Here is a 20,671-nt window from a genome sequence, read left to right on the forward strand (position 1 = left end):
ATGGGGATCCGCCCTAGCGAAGCGATGCTCGCATTAAGAACAGAACACAAATCCCAGACGCTCCGGCATAGACGGAGGGCTACGCGACCCCAGAACCGGAGCAGGAGAAGAGGACAACAGGAAGAAAAATAGTCCCTGGTAATTCAAGTGCGTCCAGCCCCGACCGTGCAGAGAAAAGGACTAAAGGGCGATGCGCGGGGCAGAGTTCAGGACGGTAGGGATACGGCCGCGTGCGGTACCTCACGTAAAAAGAGAAGGACCAAAATAAATTACATTTTGATGCTTTTTATCAAAAGTGCTCCGTTCCCTTCCCAAAGGACGAACTGTCCCACAAGTATGGAGTAAAGGGGACGGGACGTAGGAGTAGAAATAAAACATTATAAAAAGTAACTGCTGCCACCAGCTCGTCCCAGGCACACTTGTACACTCACCAAAAAATCCTTTGAGGGTGTCTAGGGCCATAAAACAAAAAGGGACCCTAGCGCACGGCACTGGAAGGTAAATTGTGCACTGTTAAAAAGTTTACAAGAAATGGCAAGATAGTCAAAGACTAAGGGAAACCATGTTTCCCAGTAATGACAGTCTGAAGGACATGACAAGTGAGCAAAAGCCCAGCAGAGTTCATCTGAAGGCTGGGCTCCACTGGGAAAAAGTCAGGTTAGGATAGCCAAACAAAAGCAAAAGGTTTGGGGGTCCATAAATGGAGGGAAAATTGCACAAGAATGAAATCTTTCCTAACAAACATCAGTTTGTAGGATTGTTTAGCTTCCAGATTATAATTAACATGCCATTTGTGTTATCAACAGTGACAGGCCTGCTTACAGTCCCGAAGATTTGGTGTAAACCATGGTTCTGAAGGTTTAGATTGACAAGGCAGTGTCCAGACGCTAGCAAAACTATCGACCACATCAGTCAGAGCATTTAGTAAGGCAGTACAAGCCTCCTTAACATCAGTTGTCAACAAATTAGTCCTGGCCAGCAGGATGGTATTAGAAAAAGGCTTAGGATTTGGCACTACGAACAAACAAGACAAGTTTAACTTTAGGCTATAATGTAATCAATTCATGTTTAAGATCCATGGGTTGCGTTTTGGAATACATGATCAGTGCCTATAATGAGCATATGAGAAAATTAAAGAATGTGTTTTGGATGCAGGTTAAAACTAATTTATGCAAATTATAAGATTGCTAAATGAGACAGATGTAGGAGTAATTGAAATTATGAGGATGTATTGATAAAATGTAATGATTGATATGGTTATGTAGTCCAGCACTTTTGCTTTGTGATGTCTACTGTGAGAAACCTGAAGGTGTTTCACCCGCTAGTTTCCGGAGATCCTACATCCAGGTTGCCAGGACACTGCCATTGCTATTGGATCCAGTTCCTGGGGGTGGAACAGTGGTGGTCGATCAACTTTGTGGGGGATTCAGGGGGGTGTGCGCAGGGAGGTCTTTGGGGAGTGGAAGTGGGACACCTACGGGCGTGACACGGTACCCCCGTCCTTCTAACACCTTTCCCCCATCCAACCCTGTAGGATACTTACAAGCTCTACCCTCCCCCCTTTTCAACACAAACACTTTTACACCCTGAAAGACAAGGGACTAACACCAGAACCGATTACCTGACACAAGGGTCAGGTAGAGTCAGGCAATTGACAATAACTAAAACACACCGGACGGCCCTTCCCCACAGCGATAAAACATGGAGCACGAGAGCACACTTTGAGCAAGGACAAACGCACAAGGAAGCAGCTATTCCAGGACAGCAGTTCAAACGGAGAAGAAAGGCCTAGAGACCGGAAAGGACAACAAGGAGGGAAGTGCCCGTGCCCTTTTTGACCCGAGCCCACAAAACCTCAGTGAAAGGAATCATAAGACCGGTAACTACAGCTGACATGTGGTGTAACAGATGCCAACGGTGCACAAGAGCCTCCTGCACTGATAACCGATGCGGGGCGACGTACTTGCTACCGTGGTACCATCCTTGACTCCAGAGACGAGAAACTAAACTTTTCTTGTGAATAATATAACAAGAGGCCGTAGGGAAGGCCGACATACTGAGTTAGGGTAGTCATACAAGGGTTGTGCCAAAATCCCCTGTACAATCGAAAGTCCTTACCCCATTATCAAAATTGTGACTGTGTGAAACAGGCATGTGCTCCCGGCTGAGGGGAAAACTGTGTATGAACGATAAATGTTGAGAGCCCGACTGGGTGCTAGAAAGCTAAGGGAAGTGAATCCTGCAAGGCATCATGAATAAGTGAACTGTGTGAAACTGGCAAATGTGAACCCGACTGAGGGAAGTCAAGGTTACAAAAAGGATCGGAGACCGGTTGAGATAATCACCAGACAAGAAGATTACTGTAAAAGGAACTTTTTGTTTTATTAGTATATCAGGTCCTCGGAGGCATTAGAGACTGGGTGTAACGGAGACTTGGCCACAGTAGGCCCTGGTATTTTGGAAACAAACTGTAAGCTTGTGCTGGAGAAGCCCAGGAGTGTACTGCGCTTGAGAGTCCCGCCTTGTACCATGCTAAAAATGTGGGGAAGGCAGATCCCAGTTATACCATCCTGACTTATCCTTTTTTGAACACTTCTTTCTTGTCTGATGAACATTATCCCACACTGTTTTGTAACTTAGTGGTAAGGATTGGCAATTTTTTTTTTTTTTTAGTTTAGGCCCTTTTTATATTTGACAAGACGCCACTAGGACTGACTTATTATTTGATGGTCGTAGTTTGCTCCCATCTTAGATTTAGGTTTAGATTAGCTGTTTTTCTCACCCATTTATACGGTTTAATAAACACCCTTGAACTGTGATCACGTGCGTCTGTCTTTACTGTTGCCACCATGAGTTCCTTACACTACATTGAGGATGTATTTTTGATACAATCTTTTTAAATTTATGATAAGAAATAAAATTGCACCAACGCCCTTAAGTCTGCCGGTTTAGAGCAATTGTGAATGGGCTCTAGATGTGTATACTATTTACTTCAAAGCAAAGTGAAAGCACAAATGCAGTAATTACTCCAACCTACCTACCTTCTTTTGGTCCCTTTCACCTCCCCCTCTACCCCCCGCCAGCCCCCAAAATCTGCCAATGGTATGTTGAGTGCTGTAGTTCCACCACTGGAGTAGAAAAACACAAATGAGCAAGGTATGGAAATCTAACTGCTAAAACAGAGTAACTGAAACCAGGATTTGTCACATGACTTGGCAAACACATAATTGCAAAAAAGTCTGTATACTGCAGTTGAGATTTAATTTGTGTGCAGTGAGTGTCAAGATACGTGAATTTATAGAGCATAGGATATTCAACATTAAAACATACACGCTATAGTACCGGAGTTAAATGAATCAAATGACAAATATTTGAAATACAAAATTCATTTGCTTGTACATTCGCATAGGTTCCTTGGGAAGGAAACTAGAGAACTTAGTGAAGTAATAGTCGGGTAATCAGCACAGTTGTGTGGGAACAATCTAGAGTTGAACAACAACATACAACAAGTCAACACAACAGTGTTTCAGCCATTTTAAAGATAAGCTTGGTGAGCTCTGGTGGTGTAGGCCTTCATCAGGACGAGATATTCTTGGGAGTCAAGCATCCTATGTAGTCTGTTGGGGTAAACAGACAGAATATGTCAGGAGTCAGTGTGGTCTAAACAGTCTAGCATGTAGATATGCAACTATATAAATATAGAGAAAGGATCACTTATCTTCTCTTTGGTTCCAGACAGCCTTTTGCTAGTCCTTATATATCCTTCTCAGGGCCCCTTTAGGTGATGTTTTTCTTATACACTGTTCCGTTTTAACATTGCCTGGTACGCTTCCCCAACCAGGGCCTTCTCACATGAGCACTCTTACACTTGCCTGGTTTACTATCCTGCCAGGGCTTTCTTAAATGCACACACTTGCAGCTTTACTTAGCCTTGTGTCCTTTCCTTCCAAAGTGTTTCGCGTGTGGGCTCTGCACATACTTCGAAACAGGATATCTTTCTGCGTTTGCTTTAGCCAATACAGTATCTGCCTGGTACACTACCCTGCCAGGGCTTTTCTTAAATGTGTATTGCATACACTCACAGACTTGAAAGTCTCCCTTTTTTTTCTATTTTCCCATTCAACAAAATGCTCAATGGCTTCTTGTCTTTCCAACACTTTGCTTCCTTATTGTTTATTCACATGTGGCGGCCTGGCTGCAAATACACCCCGGTGACCCTACTTCTCTTTAAGGGGACTAACAGGATCTTGCTGGCATAGTGGCAGGAGTTCGACATCTCTTGCAGTTTTGCTGTTCTTTGTTCCTCCGCTTCTCTGTCACTTGCGGTTCATGCTGGGCTCTTCTACTTCGGGTCTGCTTCTCTGAGGTAAATGCTGCCGCTTAACACCTGTGAACGCCCAGGAGCCCTGCGCTGGCTTCTGGTGTTTTTGCAGCGTGTTCTTTCTAACCGACAGGTTTTCTTCTCTCCCCTCCTTGAGCCGGATGGCTCCATGGCTCTCTCTGCACCCCCCCGGTCTCTCGGATTAAATAGACGCAGCTTTCTCCCTGCAGGAGCATGCCTCAGTCAGCTGTGACTGCTGTTTAAATCTCCCAGGTAAAGGTTTGCACGCACAATTAGAGCGCAGCCTCTACTCTTGGTCTTTTCCAGTCTGCTTTACTCAGCTCATCTTCCTTGTCCCAGTATCACTGTAGTTATGGGAATGGTAGTCCATTATTGATGCTTTGCATGCAAAGTCTGGGTAAGAGTTTAAGGGCAGGTCAGCTCTGAATGACTTTCAGGTAGAGTCCGAAAAGGTGTTTTCAGGAGTCTTCCACAGAGATCATGAGAAAAGGTCTTCTGTATTCTTCCTGGATGGATGAGGGGAGGTTTAACAACATGCCATTAAGGCATTGGGTATGGATGGACTATCCTCTTCAGAGTACGCTTTTGCTGGGAAAAGGATTTCCATGAAAGGAATTTCCTGAACTGAGAAAGCAGGAAAGGGGCCAAAGAAGTAAAAATATCACAGCTGCCACCAGCTTGACTTAGGCAGATTGTCAAAGTACCCAAACAGCCATTATATAAAAAGATATTAGGATACAAAGTATCCTAACAGCACTTAACTGTAAAATGAGAAAATCTCTCAGTAGCGACAGTCTTAGGTACTCATCCGTTTCCCCATAAGAATGGGCAAAACAGGGAAGGGAAGCAGAAGGTTTTGCTTACCTGAAAAAAGTCAGGATAGGGTCCAAAACAAGCTAAAAGAAAGGGTGCCCCATGGAAATCCATCTAGGGAAAGGTGCAAAAAGAAAATCTGTCCTAATCAGCACCAGTGGCCATTTGTTTGAATCCAGTTTCTGCTTCTGCCGCATCCAAAGCAATGTGTATGGCGTGGTTGGACCTTCTTTCCCTTAAATTGAGAATGTCCAGTCAACAGCAGATGTTCCAACACAGGCGCTATTGTGTGGCACATCTTTTGTATCTAGCTAGGACGACTAATGCATTTTCCTCTCAACCACGGCGTTCCCCAAGGTTCTGTCCTTGGCCCCTTTCTCTTCTCACTATACTTCCTTCCTAGCTCCCATTATCTCCTCCTTTAATGTCACACACCATTTCTATGCTGACGATACCCAGCTGTTTCTCCTCCTCCTCTCCCGACATCCACCTTAAGCTTTCTTCTTGCCTCTCGGCTATTAAATCTTGGATGTCCTCTCACTTCCTTACTCTTAATGCAGATAAAACCGAACTCCGATTCTTCCCTGCTAACACTCTTCCTCATCCCTCCCCTCCCATTTTCATTCTCTTTCCCCCTTTCCAACTCCCCTTCTCTCCCCATGCCCGCAACCTTGGTCTCCACATTGACCCCCATCTCTCCCTTTATCACCACATTTCTCTCACTGCCATATCTTGCCGCTTCCACCACTACAACATCCAGAAAATGTGTCCCTTGCTAACCTTTCATTGTACTAAAAACTCTTAATCTCCTCCCTCATCTTCTCCAGACCTCCAGACTCTTCTACTGCTCCACTCTTTTCTTCGGACTCCCTTCCTCTCACCTCTCCCCACCCCCCATCTACCACTCTGCAATCCGCTCCCTCTGCCTTCTCTCACCTCATGACTCTCCATCTCCTCTTCTCTTAACTCACTAGGTTAGCTCCCATTTCACTCCCAGCTCAAATTTAATTTCCTCTGTCTAGTCTTCAAAGCCCTCTATTGTCTTGCCCCTCCTTTCTCACTTTCTATACTCCTTCTCGTACTGCGGATCTCATCCTTCTCTCTCCTCCTCCACCTCCGCCGCCTCCTCCGCCACCCTGTGCCCTTCCCGCTTCCGCTCCTTTCAACTTCTCGCTCCTTTCCATTGGAACCGCCTACCCCTCCCCGTCCGCTCTATTAACCCCTACCCTTCATTCCACACTTCTCTCAAGTCCCATCTCTTCCACTCACCCCCTAGCATCTTTTTTTGCTTCCTCTCACTATTGAATCCACCTCTTTCTACACCTCCTACCCCCCTCTCGCACTTTGGTCCCTCTTCATTAGCGCTTAACCTCATCAATAATGTAAATTGTTCCTTGTACTGTTTTCTGGTTTAGAATCAATTGTCTTGTATTGCTTGTTGTATTTGCTTTTTCCTCTTGTAAAGCGCTTTGGATTAAAGCGCTATATAAATTAAAATAAATACAAATTTGCCACTTTCACCATGGTAGCACATGTGGGCAAAACTATCTCACCGAAGGAATACACTTTTTGGCCCTCGTTACCAGGAGGTAACACGCTCTTGATCGAGGGGCTAGCAGACTACTGCTTTACTGCAGCAGAAAACACAGATTAGACTGCAGGCTGACTAGTGAGGCATTATGCACCATGGTGTGCGGCTTCAGAACCTTTTCTCCAGGCGTCCTGTCAGAGGAGTTTCCAAAAAAAGAGTTAAATAATCAGAAGGCTCTCTTCCCACGCGTGTTCAGACTAGACACGACAGATTTTAAATTATGCTAACGGGGACCACACAAACATTTTCTATTTTTTATCATTTGTATTTATTTGGTTTTTATATAGCGCTTTACACCAAAGCGCTGCACATAAGAACTACAGTACAATAAAATGAAATTGAAAAACAGCATATATCTGCGGTTACAATAACCTTCTTTAACCAGTCAAGAAAAGGTAGGATCGCAGAGACCCGAAAGGATAAATAAACAGTCATGGAACGAAGAGAGAGTGGGAGAGGATTCCAGCGTAAAGTTGCCAAAAGGGAGCAAGACCGGAAACGAGATTGAGCAAAATGAGGGCGAGGAACCATAAGAAAGAAGTACGACGAAGTGAACAAGGAGAATAAAATGAGATAAGGAGATGCAAGGCCATAGAGGGATTTAAAAACTAGGCATAATTTTAAACGATGATGAAAAGAGCCATCTTAGATCAAAGAGGATGAAATAGAATCACGAGGAGCAAGAAGACAGAGAACACGAATAGAAGCATTAAATACAGATTTCAGAGGAGGAAGACGAGATAAAGAAAGTCCAAAGAATGTGGAAGAACAATAAAAAAACTGGGAGAAAATGAGGGCAGACACCAACAGTTGAGTGGCCTTAAAAGTCATGAAAGGACCAGCTTTTTGAACTTTGTACAAATGTGATCGACAGGAAATATGGGGACTGTACGAAAGATCTGAATCAAAATAAAGACCCCGATTACGGGCCACAGAAGAAGTAGGCAACTGTGATGGAGGAAATGATATGAATGGAGGGGGCAGACAAGCAGAAATATTTGTGGAAGGAAAGAAAATAACCTCAATTTTAGTAGCATTGAGTACTAGGAAGGGGGCTGTCGTCAAAGTCTGAATGGAGAGGAGACAGGCGCGCTAAACTCCCGCCCACGTGCCTGACCTCCAGGCCGCTTACTGGAGCTTAGCCAGTCCAACTAAATTCTAACCTGGCAAAACGCACACAAGCATCTTAAAAATGAACTTTTAGAATCCCCCACACATGGACTTCGGTCCCCGAGGGCATTACAACAACAAAGCACATTGAGGTCATACAAATGGAGCAAAGGGTGCTATATAAATGGTGAATACAACACAATAGACAAGTAGAAAAGGTGGCAAACCAGTGGTGGCTGGGACCGATGCTCGAAGACATCACTTGGTCTTTCACAGGAAACAAGGTAAAAGGGGAAAACGGGTTATATAAAAAAAATCACACTGTTATTGAATTGTGCCTGTCACTTTATCTGTAAGCAATGTATTGGGCATGTGAATTTCTAGTGATACACTTACCAATTTATGGTGGGGGATTGATGCTTCTAAAACGTGCATGTTTAACGAATGTTATATGGATCCTTTGATATTTGAAACGTAAATAAAGTATGTTAAAAAGGCCTGAGTGTCTACACCCTTGCCAAATCGCAATTCTTCACAGATCGTAGACTCCTGCCAATTTAGGCACCTTATTGCCCTTTTAGGAGACAGTGATCCAAGCTTTGAGATTACTTTAGCGTGAACAGTTGCATCTGGGAATAACTTAACCCTGCACCCAGGCAGTGTGAAACTTACTTTTATGGTCCTATGAATGTTTTGGGACGAGAAGGAGGGATGCAGTAAACCAACGATAATACAGGGCAGAAGTGGCATCTTCTAGACAGTGGCAACGCGTGTCCTCAATCCCAGCAGCTCTCACATTCACTTATGCTCTGTGTGCTGCAAGCTTGCGTTGATGACACGCCCCAAGCAACATCGACCTCTGGAGACTTTGTATCCAGTGGAGGTTGCCTGGGGCAACCATCATTGGCTAGAGCTTCTGTATTTGCCTCAACAGAACTGCTAGACTCCATTTCACTAAGCGACCCTGGGATCAAGAAAAGGCAGGAAACAAAACTCCCCTTTAAGGTCTTTGAATTGTGCACTCTCAGGAAAGGAATGGATGGTGATAGTAGGCGAGGGAAGTTAGATTAAAGTAAACTCTGGGAGGCCAGACTATGCACAGATCTCAAACTTGGGTAGCCCAACCTTCTCTTCTACACCACCACCCACCAATGTGGTAGGTGAGTTGCAGGAGAACATACTGCCTTCATCTGGTGTACCAAAGGCAAACAAACGTTGAGGCACAAAGTCCTCCCATTGGGAATTAGCCAGGCTTGCTCATTACCGGCAGCTTGACCAGCAATGAAGTCAACAGGTCGACTGGCAGAATGACATGCATTACTTACCGTAAAAGCATTTCTGATGGTTATATCTGCTTAGATTCACATGCTGGGCATAGTCCGACATCCAGTGGTAACCGCGGAGTATTGCATCTTGTCTTTCGAGAATCGAAAGGGGACGTCGACATGGACGTGCCTGTAACACTTTGCCTACGTGACATGTAGTGTACCCAAGATCACTCGCGTGTCGAGGTCCCTCTGATTGTATTTTTTCTGCCAAGAGGGAGCCTTATGACTATCGTGAGTGAGTACAGAAAAGAGAGAAAGTAGTAAGACGTCTATATTCCTTCCATCCGAGCAGGGAGGGTGGGCATATGTGAATCTAGGCAGATACAACCATCAGAAATGCTTTTACATTAAGTAATGCATGTCTTCTGATGTTTGCCAATCTGCTTAGAATCACATGCTGTGCATAGACTAGGGAGCAGTACCCGGAGTTGGAGGTGGGTAGTGAGAAGGAACAGTAGTGAAAAGAAGTCTTCGTACTGCCTGTCCCACCTGAGAATCAGACCTCGAATGAGTGTATAGGCAATAGTGTTTTGTAAAGGTGTGTACAGAACTCCAGGTTGCCGCTTTGCAAATGGACTCAAGGGGAACATTTGCAATGAATGCTATGGATGCCCCAGAGCCTCGAGTTGAATGTGCTCTAGGATTTAAGGGCAGTTTTCTCTTAGCAAGATAGTAGCAGTGTGTAATGCAATTGACAATCCATCTAGAAATAGTGGATTTGGAGACTGCATCTCCTTTTCCTGTGGCCACTGATACGAAAAACTGATTAGTCTTCCTTAGTGGACGAGTTCTTTCCATATAGAACATGACGGCTCTGCCTACATCCAGTGTGTGCAGGGTTCTTTCCCCCAGGCATGAGAGATTTTGAAAGAACGTTGGTAGCTCTATTGACTGGTTCACATAGAATTTAGAAATTAATTTAGGTGCAAATCTATGGCGAGTGCGCAAAACCACGTTGTCTTTGTGAACTGTTACAAAGGGATCTAGAATAGAGTGCCTGCAGTTCACTTACCCTCCTAATGGAGGCGATTGCTATTAACAAAGCAGTCTTGAGGGTGAGGTTCTTAAGACTTGCTTTGTGCATGGGCTCGAAAGGAGCTCCCATAAGCCTAGTTACCACCACATTTAGGTCCCATCCGGGAGCCGGGTTAGAAATTCGAGGGCAAATTCTTTTTACCACTTCCATGAAAGCCTTAATCACTGGTATCTTCCACCATGACACCTTCTGTTGTGATGTTGTATATGCTGAAAGTGCCGCTAGGTGCACCTTTATTGAGTTGAAGACTAGACTTGAATCAAGTAAGTGAGTTAGGTATAGGACAATGGAGTGGGAGAACAGTCGATTGGGTTGATGCTCTTGGAGTTACACCAGATGACAAACTGTTTCCATTTACTAGAATAGCAATATCTAGTGTTAGGTTTCCTTACCTCCCTGAGGATGTCCATACATCTTTCAGGGAGCTGCAGGTGTCCGAATTCTATGACCTCAGGAGCCAGGCCGCTAAATTGAAGGTCTGCGGGCATGGGTGAAGCGTCTCCCCTTTGTCTTGTGACAACATGTTGTACGGGCAAGGCAGTTTGACTGGAGGAGATAGGGACATCTCCATCAGATGAGCGAACCAGGGTTGGCGGGCCAACATGGGGGCCACCAATATCATTGTAACTGGTTCCTGGTGCATCTTGTGCACGATCTTGTTGAGAAGGGGAGTCGGGGGGGTGGGGGGGGGGGGGAGCGTAGACAAAATGTCCCTGACCATGTTATCCAGAGTCCGTTCCCCTTGGATCGGTTCTGGGGGTACCTGGAGGCGTAATCTTGGCATTGGGCGTTTGCCAAGTTCGCAAACAGATCAATCTCCGGAAAACCCCATTGTGCTAAAACGTTGGCGACGAGGTCTCCGTGTAAACGCCATTCGTACTCCCTGGGCAAACGAAAGTCTCTGCAGAGTACGTCTGCCAGAAGACCGAGTTCCCCTGGAACATGTTGTGATAACAGGAACATGTTGCGTTTGAGAGCCCACTTCCAAATGTTCTGAGACAGTTTGGACAGCCCTGGAGAATGAGTGCCTCCCCATTTGTTCAGATAGTACATGGCCGTGGTGCTGTCTTTGAGTATTAGGATAGTCTTTCCCTGTAGTTGTGTTTCGAAAGCTTTCAGTGCTTTGAACACTGCCAGAAGGTTTATGTGGATGGACGCTATGTCCACTTGCTGTCTGCTGGAGCAGGTGGGCTCCCCACCCTGTACGGGAGGCGTCTGTACTTAGCTTCCACTGCGGGGGTGGTGATGGATTTCCCTTTCAAGAGGTTTTCTCTCGACCACCACCGCAGCGAGAGAACTAGGGCTGGCAAAACCACTACTAATTCATCCCAATGTCCGTTGGCCTGACACCACTGGGTGCCTGGCCACTCTTGCATTGAGCGCAGGCGCGCATGAGGAACTAAGTAGATACATGACGCCATCATTCCCATCAGACACATAGCCTTGCGTACTGTTACCTTTCATATCCAGAGTTGCCATGTAATCCCCATGTGTGAGCAGAAGAATTACTTCCTTTAGGGTGACCATGCAAAATTTTTGTGATTTTACAAATTTGTTCGCTGGGCGCATATCTAGAACAGGACGCATGGTTAGATCCTTTTTGGGTACAAGAAAGTGCACTGAATAAATACCTTCTTTTACCTGTGATAGAAGTGCGATCTCTATGGCTCCTTTTTGTTCCAGTATTTCGACTTCTTGAAGTATGCAAAGATGTTCTGGTGTTAGTCTTCATTGTCATGGAAGTCTGAATATTGGGGACCAGTTGAACTCTACACAGTACCCGTGGGCTATGGTATTTAGCAACCACTGGTCCGTGGTTATTCCCTCCCATGCCTGAAGGAATGATGTCAGTCGGCCCCCGACCGGGGAGGCATACGAGGGGACCCGAATCTTCGAGTCATTTGGAACATAAGGCAGGAGAACCTCTGGGGGTAGGGTTCCTGACCCTTCCCTTACCACGACGCTGTCCCCTTTGGGGGTACTGGGTATTGTAAGTGTTGGTCCCTTGTGGAGAGTTCCAGTTTCCTGAAGAGTATTGTTGATGAGTGGAGCGTTGGCCACGAAAAAAACCTTCCTTTTCCAAATCCTCCCCTTGCGGAGGCTCTCTGAGTAATTTGATCCAGAATTTTTAGGGTTTAATGTTCTTTTTTCACGGTCTCTAAGGCCTCGTCGACCGCCTTTCCAAACAAGTTGGATTCCTCCACAGGCTTGTTTATAAGAGACGCTTGCATTTCAGGTTTAAACCCTGAATTTCGGAGCCATGTGTGTCTTTTGAGGAGGATGCCCTGAGCAAGGGCTCGACTGGCCGTCTCGGCAGAATCCAAAGTGTTCTTTAAAATACTTTGGTTAACTTGCCTACCTTCAGAGACTGTGGTAAGTAGACAGGTCCATAGAGGTTCTGGAGCCTCTTGTAGGCCTTCTTAAATTAAAGCCCATTGCGCATCTGCGTAACTGGCCAATAAAGTGGTGTTATTGGCAATACGTGTAGAGTACGCTGCTGCTATGGTAACCCTCTTACCCAGAGAATAAAGTCTTTTTCCATCTTTGTCAGGGGGTGCCTCACCGGTTGACAAAGGGACCCCTGCTCCTTTTCTTGTGGTAGTCACTACCAAAGAATCTGGGGTGGAATGACCTCTAATATATATATATATATATATATATATATATATAGAGGGTCTGAGGGAGAAGGGCGAAAGTGTTTTTCAATTCTTGGGTTTACACCTCTCGTAAGCCGGTGTAGTCAAGGATGGAGCCAGGTGTTTTTCAATCGAATTTAGGAGAAGGATGGCCTGGCTGGTTGTGGATTTCTCTATGAGTATATGCTCAACGAAGTCGGCTTCAGGTGCTGCCTCTTCAGCAGCAATTTTAAGTGACAAGCTGCCTTACGTAACATTACGTTAAACGTCAGTTGATCATCAATAGGAGAGGGATTTCTTGTAGGGGTGTTTTGAGGAGAGTCCAAAGCCAGAATGTCTGGGTCTTATGGCTCTGGGGACTGCCATGGTTGAGGGTCACCCACATCTGGGACCTCCCCCAGCCTTCCATGGGCTCATCTTCAATGGGCTCATCATATTCTTCGTTAGAGAAAGGGTTTTCCTGTACATTAAATGGAATGACTTCTTCAGTTAGGTCATAATTATATATGTTCTCTTCTAAAGAGGGGTCAAAAAGCCTTCGGAATTTAGCTCTAGGGTTCGCAGGGCTTTCCTCCCTTGGCCTTCTTGGTGTAGCTTGTTCTGCACGTGTAACAAACTTTCCCTAGTCCAGACTCACTACCTAGAACGGTCTAGGGGTGGAAAGGTGTCCCTCTCATAGCCTTCCATCGAAAAAGTGTCCCCATCACTTTCTTCCGTCAAAAACAGTAGAGATCTGTCCCTTAACACCAAAGAAAGTCCTTCTCCTTCAGAGATTTCCTCTGGTGGGACCGATGAAGGTGGGACATCTGTGTCCTTGTCTCAACTTTTGAATGTTCTCCTTAGATTTCAGTGGATCTTTGGGCCTTTCGGAAACTTAAGTAGAGTCCCTAGATTGCAGTTTTTGAGAATCAGCGGCCACAATTCTTTCCAGGCTGACCTCGACATCCTCACCAGTCGGGATGCCCGCAGGTACATCTGACAGATGTAAGGGAGACTGTTTCGGCTGAACCGGGGCCTTGCCCCCATCAGCCACCTTTTCCGGTAGTGCCGTATCGGCGGTGGTAAGGCCTTGTCACGAGTCCACAATTTATCGTCGCCGTACGCCTTCCTGTGATGCGCATTGGCGGAACTATGTGTTTTTGGGGTAGCGCCCTTTGTCTTGGATTGCCCAGTCGCTAGGCGCGCATGCGGCTGCCGATCTCGCTGATCAGAGGGTATAACCGGAGTTACCGGTGCACCGGTTGGCGCCGAAGTCTTCTTCGACGTAGTCGAAGTAAGGCTAGCGGTTGTGTGCTTAGTGTCATGTACGTGTCCGTCTTGGTCGGCGGGGTGGGACTTCCCCATAGCAGAGTTTAAGCAGTGCTCATCGGGGCTGGGGACAGACTATGCGGAACGCGAGCGTTCCGTCAAAAGGTCAACAACCTCCGGTTCAGAGGTCTGATAGTCACTCTCGCCATCGTCACATTCGGTGGTAGTGGGAGAAGTCCTGGCCTTGGACATACCGTAGGCCGCCCAACGTTTCACTCTACGATCCTTCAAAGTCTTGGGGCGGAGGAGCTTACAGGCCACACACCCTTCCTCTTTGTGATCGAGGGGCAAGCACCGGTTACACCATGTGTGCTCATCCTTCCATGGGAATTTGCTCTTACAAATAGGGCAAAATCTAAATGGAGTCCTCTCCATAACTGGTTACGCAGACTGACTAAGACCAACTGGGAAAGAGGGAAGAAAGGGAAAGGCATTTTCAGTTTGAAAAGAAATGTCCAACCGACCCCACTCTCCCTACTGTATAGGCCGGCGGAAGGCCGGGCCACATGGTCGGCAACGCCGACAGGATCACCGTCCGTCGAATCTCGCAGATCTTCGGCGGAAACTGGAACAGCCGTCGAAACAAGGAACGGGAGGGGTGATCTCAACTATCTCTATAGAATTATTCGACAAAAGATGGTTGAATAATAGCAATGTTCTTTACGAACTCCGCATAAAGGCGACCAGTTATCTGGGCGGGAAAAAAACAATCTGAGGGACCTCGACGGGTGAGGGATCTTGGGTACACTACACGTCACGTAGGGATAGTGTTACAAGCACGCCCATGTCGACATCCCCTTTCGATTCTCGAAAGACAAGATGCAATACTCTGCAGTTACCACTGGATGTCGGACTATGCACAGAATGTGAATCTAAGCAGAATGACAAACATTAGAAACACCCTTACAGAAACAAGGGGACCCCATGTGTCTGGCAGGCCCAGCATTACCTTTGTAGTGGCAATCCGCCCCCTGGCAGCTACACCATCTGCAGCTATGGTTAAGCATACGACTTTGCCACAGTAGACACACAGTATTATGTAGTAGCTCCCACACTATGACCCTAAGAGTTAGGGGGCACAGGTCAGTGCTACTGCACTACAAACACATGACATGATGGCTTCTCTGCAACTGGCTCTCAAATGGGAGCACAGACTGCATGTGGAGGATGAGAACATCAGCAGGTTGCTAGCTCTAGAGACGCACTCAATTGCTTAGTCACCCACAAAAGTAATATTAAGTGCAAATATTGTGGGCTGTCTAGGGTACCAGCCAAAAGTATTTACAATGTAAAGAAATTGGGGCAAAATTAAGTTCAACCATATAGGTCATCGGTGCATGCCAGTAAATTAAAAGCTGGTCACTGTGGAGCTGTTGCAAGAGTATTTCGGAAAGAACTGACTCAAGCAAATTTTAAAAATATTTTTGGTAACACAGGCCTTTTATTGCATGGCTTGAACAAATGGATAGAAGTTGAAAAACTTAAATCTATGTCCTACGATAAGGCATTTTACCACTCATTCAGCAACTAGGTCACCCAATACTGCCTTTTTTCAGAGGTTGAGTGATGTGAGGCTTATGCGGCTCTGGCATTATCAATATGGAGGGAAGCAGTGGAGATATGCCGCATGTCACAAACTAATGGTGAAAAATGCACTTTGTAATCTCTGCATATGCACAAATACACTTTACCTATGTTTACGGCTTCTCTGCATCTTTGGTGGGTCTTCATATGGATTCTGAAATATGTCCACAAATATAGGTTCAAACTTCTTAAAAATAACGGTCGATACTTCAAAGTTCCTCTCCAAATTCCCAATCCGTTCTCGAAACTCATGGGGGAGATTGGACATGTCCATCCATTTTTTCATTTTAACAAAAAACTGTATCAAGCTAAAAAACAAAAAGAAAAGAATCAACAAAACAATATTGCCACCAATCTGCTACCCAGAGCTCATACTACAAACAATTGGACCTGAATGTGCGCCTGAGGTTAGTTTGCTAATGTTGGAGAAATTCAATAGCAAAAAGCTAATTTATAATCAGAGTATTTCATCGGTATTGTCACAAAGCAAACCCAGATCAGAGGTCAGACAAAAGAAGTTATCAATGTGTTTATTCGGGGAACGTTGCACTGGAGAGGCAAAATAACAAGCAGGGAGCAATCTGTATATTTAAAGAGTGGCCAGCCCAGCATCTCGATGGGTCCAGTCCTCTTCCCGGTTGACCGACCAAATGGGCATCTACACAAAGGAAAGCGGTTCATAGTCTCGCCAGGCCAGGTGCTTGTTCCATCCCAGCCGCTTGACAAAAGAACAGTTTCTGTGTGAAGTGTCCCCACTCTTGATCTTCCTACTTTTCCTTGATCTTGAAGTCTTTTCCATGCTCGAGTGAAGTGAGCAGTATATACCCTTGGTCTCTGTATGGAAGCCCAGATTCTAAGGCAAGCAAGGCACCACCAGGGTGGTGGTACTCGACTGTTACCAAGGATCCACCTACTCAGAGGGTCAGCAGCCTGGTTTTACTGCCCAATAGGCCAGCCTTTTTCTTGAAGTCTTGATATGTGCTTGTATCCAAGGGAACCTTTCCTAGTCCATCGCACCTCTGACTACTCTCCTGCGTCACATGCACCTCCTTGAAGATCTTTCATGTGCTCATTTCTTAATCCCTCACTAACTTAGCCTACATAGGCTCAGGACTCGCCCCCATGGACCTCCGCTGTTGTCGTCTTTGGGCCCGGCAAGCCCCATCGAACTTAGTCAAGTCTCTCCTCCTCCCTGAGGTCTGTGTCTGTCTCCTTCCCCCTCCCTCTACTCCTCATCCATGTGTCTGTCGCTTTCTCTCTCCTTCTCTAACCCCCTCAGATCTTTAAAAAAGGTCAGTTAGCTCAGTGGATCAGGGTTATGAATTTGACAAAGGAAATGCCTCCTCAGAGGACTGTCTCAGCTGTGGTTGAGGAATGGGGACTGGCCTGGATAAAGGGCTTTGTCTCCATGAATCAATGAGTACCGGTTACCACAATGGGCCTCCTTACCACGAGTCCCTACAACGTAATGGGGATGATTTAGGAAGAAGAGATATAGATGGCAACTACATCTTGGTACGTGCGGACCACCCGAGGCATGAAGGAGTCTCTGCCCAAGGATACACCTGCCCATGAGTCAAATGTGATTATAGAATAGTAGGTTACATGTGATTACAACAAATCCAAAAATAGTGAATACCGGGACTTTTTTTTTTTAAAATGGGGGGTTCTGTACCCCAAATCACCCTCATTTTACCACGCTTTTAAACCCCACCCGAACACCCTCCACACTGTATTAGACCCTTATCCCCACCCACCATATATTTATTGATCGTTATTTTTTCGGTATTTCATTTAAAAAAAAAATTCCCACTATAATCACTGCATACTGAATAGTATAGGTACCGAAGCTGTAGAGGAAATGGCAGTCACCAAAGTGTCCCGAGTGACTGTCATTTGGAGAGATGTTGTGAAGCGAGTCAAGGAGTTACCTGAGGAATCTGCCGTTGGCTTTGTGGTTTTTGACTGAACCCTCCGAGGATTCAAAGCGTGTGTGGAATCCTTTGGAGGAAAAATGTTTCGCCCTTTTATACCCTGCAATGGCGTTTTTTTGGGATCTTTGAGCAAACCTCTGTCCCTTTAGCCCTTGAGGGATCCTTGCGTGGCTGGTAATTATTTTTTTGCCCCTTTGTGGGGACTCTCACAGACCACTCCAATAGGTTGCACTCCAAATAGGGGATCCTTAGCTTTGCTGGTAAATAATTTTAGCCCTTGTAAGAGGAACCTCAGGTTTGCCGCCAGTAACTTTAGCCTCTTTATGGGGGAACATCGGAAAAAACATCCGGAATCCAGCTTAGTCCCCTTTTAGGGCTCCTTTGGGATGAGTCTCAGTAGGGTTAAGGTTAGTTCAACGCCACCCATCCCTCCAACAGAAGAACCGGAAAAGAGGCACTAAAAAGAATGAGTACTTACCAGATGACTACGCTTCTCTTCGATGAAGTTGCTGAGATGATCCAGAGGAATACAGTGAATGCATCCTACAACCTCTGTAGTGTTCTCTCAAGTACAAGTACCTATAGTCTCGCAAATAGAACCACACAGTCCACCGATCGTCCAGACCTAGGTGCTCGAGAAACTTGTTATAGCGATCCGCCACTGCGTACTAACACCCACAGGGGACACAACGCAAATCTATTATGCACCGATATAAGCAAAGAAAAAAAGGCAAGAAGAAAAGAAACTTGTTAGGACAAGAAAAATAAATAAGCAGGAGAAAGGTTTTCAGGTGCTATCATATATCTGATTCTGTCTTTGTGGAGAAAAGGACTGGAGGGTGAGGTTTGGAGCAGGGCACAGGGAGGCAGGACTGTGGCTGCACATGTACTTTGCTTTGCATGAAGAAAAAAAAACCTTTTTTGGTGGTACAAATAGCAGGATACTGTCATATTGAAAAGTATCAGAATCTAGTCCACTTGCTTATGTACAGAGCACTAACGGGGCCTTTCTTGGCAGCCATAATATTCAAATTAGATGATGGTCCAGATGACCTACAGTGAGGCACTCAGGAACCAGGACGGAAGTTCAGAGAGAGTGTAGAAGGGAACCATCATGCCCTCAGACAGAATGTCAGGCCTTTGGAGAAAATTTACCAAATGGGCAGAAAACCAAAGACCATCAGGTCCAAGAACTGGGCTGGTCACCAGATCATTGCTTGACTGCAGACAAAAAGGATGGCAGCCCAGTGGAAAAAGAAGAAAAAGAGAAAACCCTTAAAGAAAGGCCCTTCCAGGAGCTCTTCAACACATCCAAGATATCATGGGCCCTTGGCAAGCTGGGAGTTAAAGAAGAAGCAGGGTGCAATATTTCACTACCTAATGATACTCAACTATTGACGAGTAAGAAATGGTGTGCTGGGTAAATGTGTAGAAGCCAGGTGCTGAATAACTATGGCTTGGCTAGCAGCTTGAAATGTTTACCACTGAAGAGGTTTTTGCAATTGATGGCAAAAATGGCCACTGTTTTGGATATAACATAAGGAGTTCCTGAAGGACCAGTGAATTGAGGTCCCACTTGTGGTTGAAAGATGCCAGCCTGCTTAAATAAAAGAATAATGAAACCTGCGCTGAACTCTCCCGGAAGATGGAGGACTTGTAGATAAAAGGGACATATGGCCCAGAGCCAGATGAGTCAGTGGTGGGTACTGTTACAATTGACACAGACAAATGACAGATTCAGGGACATGCTCCTCTCCTACTGCAGTTTGTGTCAACCTAGATGGGCCAGACCGTACAGTATCATCCAAGTGCAAGATGACCACCAAGTATTTTATCTATTTATTTATCCATTTAGAATGTGCCGGAGCCCGCAGGCATCAGGGCGCAGAAGACGACGGAAGGGGGAACTCATGGATCAGGTCATGGTAAATCCTTAATTATTCGAATAGGAAAAGTTTTCAATCACTTCCTGAAGCTCAGGAGATTAGCTTCTTAACGTAGTTATTTTGGCAGATTGTTCCATGCTTTACCTCCCTGAACTAGGAAGGATCTACTATCCTCTAACCCAATTACCACTAGAAATGGCCATACGTATTCCATTGCTTGACCTGGTAACTCTCTGGGGGATATGCACCTTCATACGGTCTTTTAAGTATCCTGGAGAGTGTCCGCAGCAGCATTTATGGACAATAAGTGCATTGAAGAGAGCCCTGGCTTCCACTGAGGGCCAGTGCAATTTATTTCTGGGAACAGAGATAGGCTCATATCTATGCACATTATACAGAATGCGTACAGTATCATTTTGCAGTACCTGCAAACGTTCTAGGCCACCCTTACTAGCACCAATATGCAGTGCGCTACAGTACTTGATCCTAGGCATAATCAATGCTCGGACCACGGTTATACAATTGGCTTCAGAGACGTAGGGTTTGACTAGTCGCAGTAGCCTAAAGGTGATACTGAGATTTGTTGACGACGTTCTGTATATGATGATCCGACCTGAGTGATGCTTCAAAGACAACTCCCAAGGTCTACACTTTGGCGACCATGGGGATAAGTATTTATCGATGGCAAATCCAGCGTAAAGATCAAGTTTCCCCTCGAGCCTGGGATGAACCAAAGAGTAGTAACTCCATCTTTGCGGCATTCAAGCACATTCCATTACTCGACATTGAAATTTGGATCGAGTTGTAAATCAGAGATACCCTCTCAATATCTTTCTCATACACTCCACAGAGCTCTAGAATGAGCTGTGTGTCGTGAGCATAATTGGTGAAACACACTCCTAATTTATCCAGAAAAACACAGAGGTTGCCAGTAGATATTAAACAAAGACGGGGAGTGGCAGGCACCCTGCAGCACACCACATTGCAACACTTCTGGGGGGCGAGCAAGCATTGCCCCATACAACTCTGGACATCCTATTTTCTAAGAATGATTCGATCCAATCAGCTGCTTCAATCGAACAGCCACCAACATTCTTCAGCCT

General features: G+C 45.6%; 1 protein-coding gene across 3 annotated transcripts in view; it reads right to left on the reverse strand.

The window, feature by feature from the left end:
- Positions 1–20,671, reverse strand: part of RBL1 (RB transcriptional corepressor like 1) — a 1,112,731-nt gene that overhangs the window by 1,014,236 nt on the left and 77,824 nt on the right. For 2 of the 3 annotated variants that reach the window (XM_069652118.1, XM_069652119.1), the window contains one exon: positions 15,856–16,056. In XM_069652118.1, coding sequence (XP_069508219.1) covers positions 15,856–16,056 — 201 coding nt within the window. The remainder of the gene's footprint in view (positions 1–15,855; positions 16,057–20,671) is intronic. The other variant, XM_069652120.1, reaches the window with a different exon arrangement.

The sequence above is a fragment of the Ambystoma mexicanum genome, chromosome 3p, assembly GCF_040938575.1.
Source record: "Ambystoma mexicanum isolate Mex_15411 chromosome 3p, UKY_AmexF1_1, whole genome shotgun sequence".
Lineage (NCBI taxonomy): Eukaryota > Metazoa > Chordata > Amphibia > Caudata > Ambystomatidae > Ambystoma > Ambystoma mexicanum.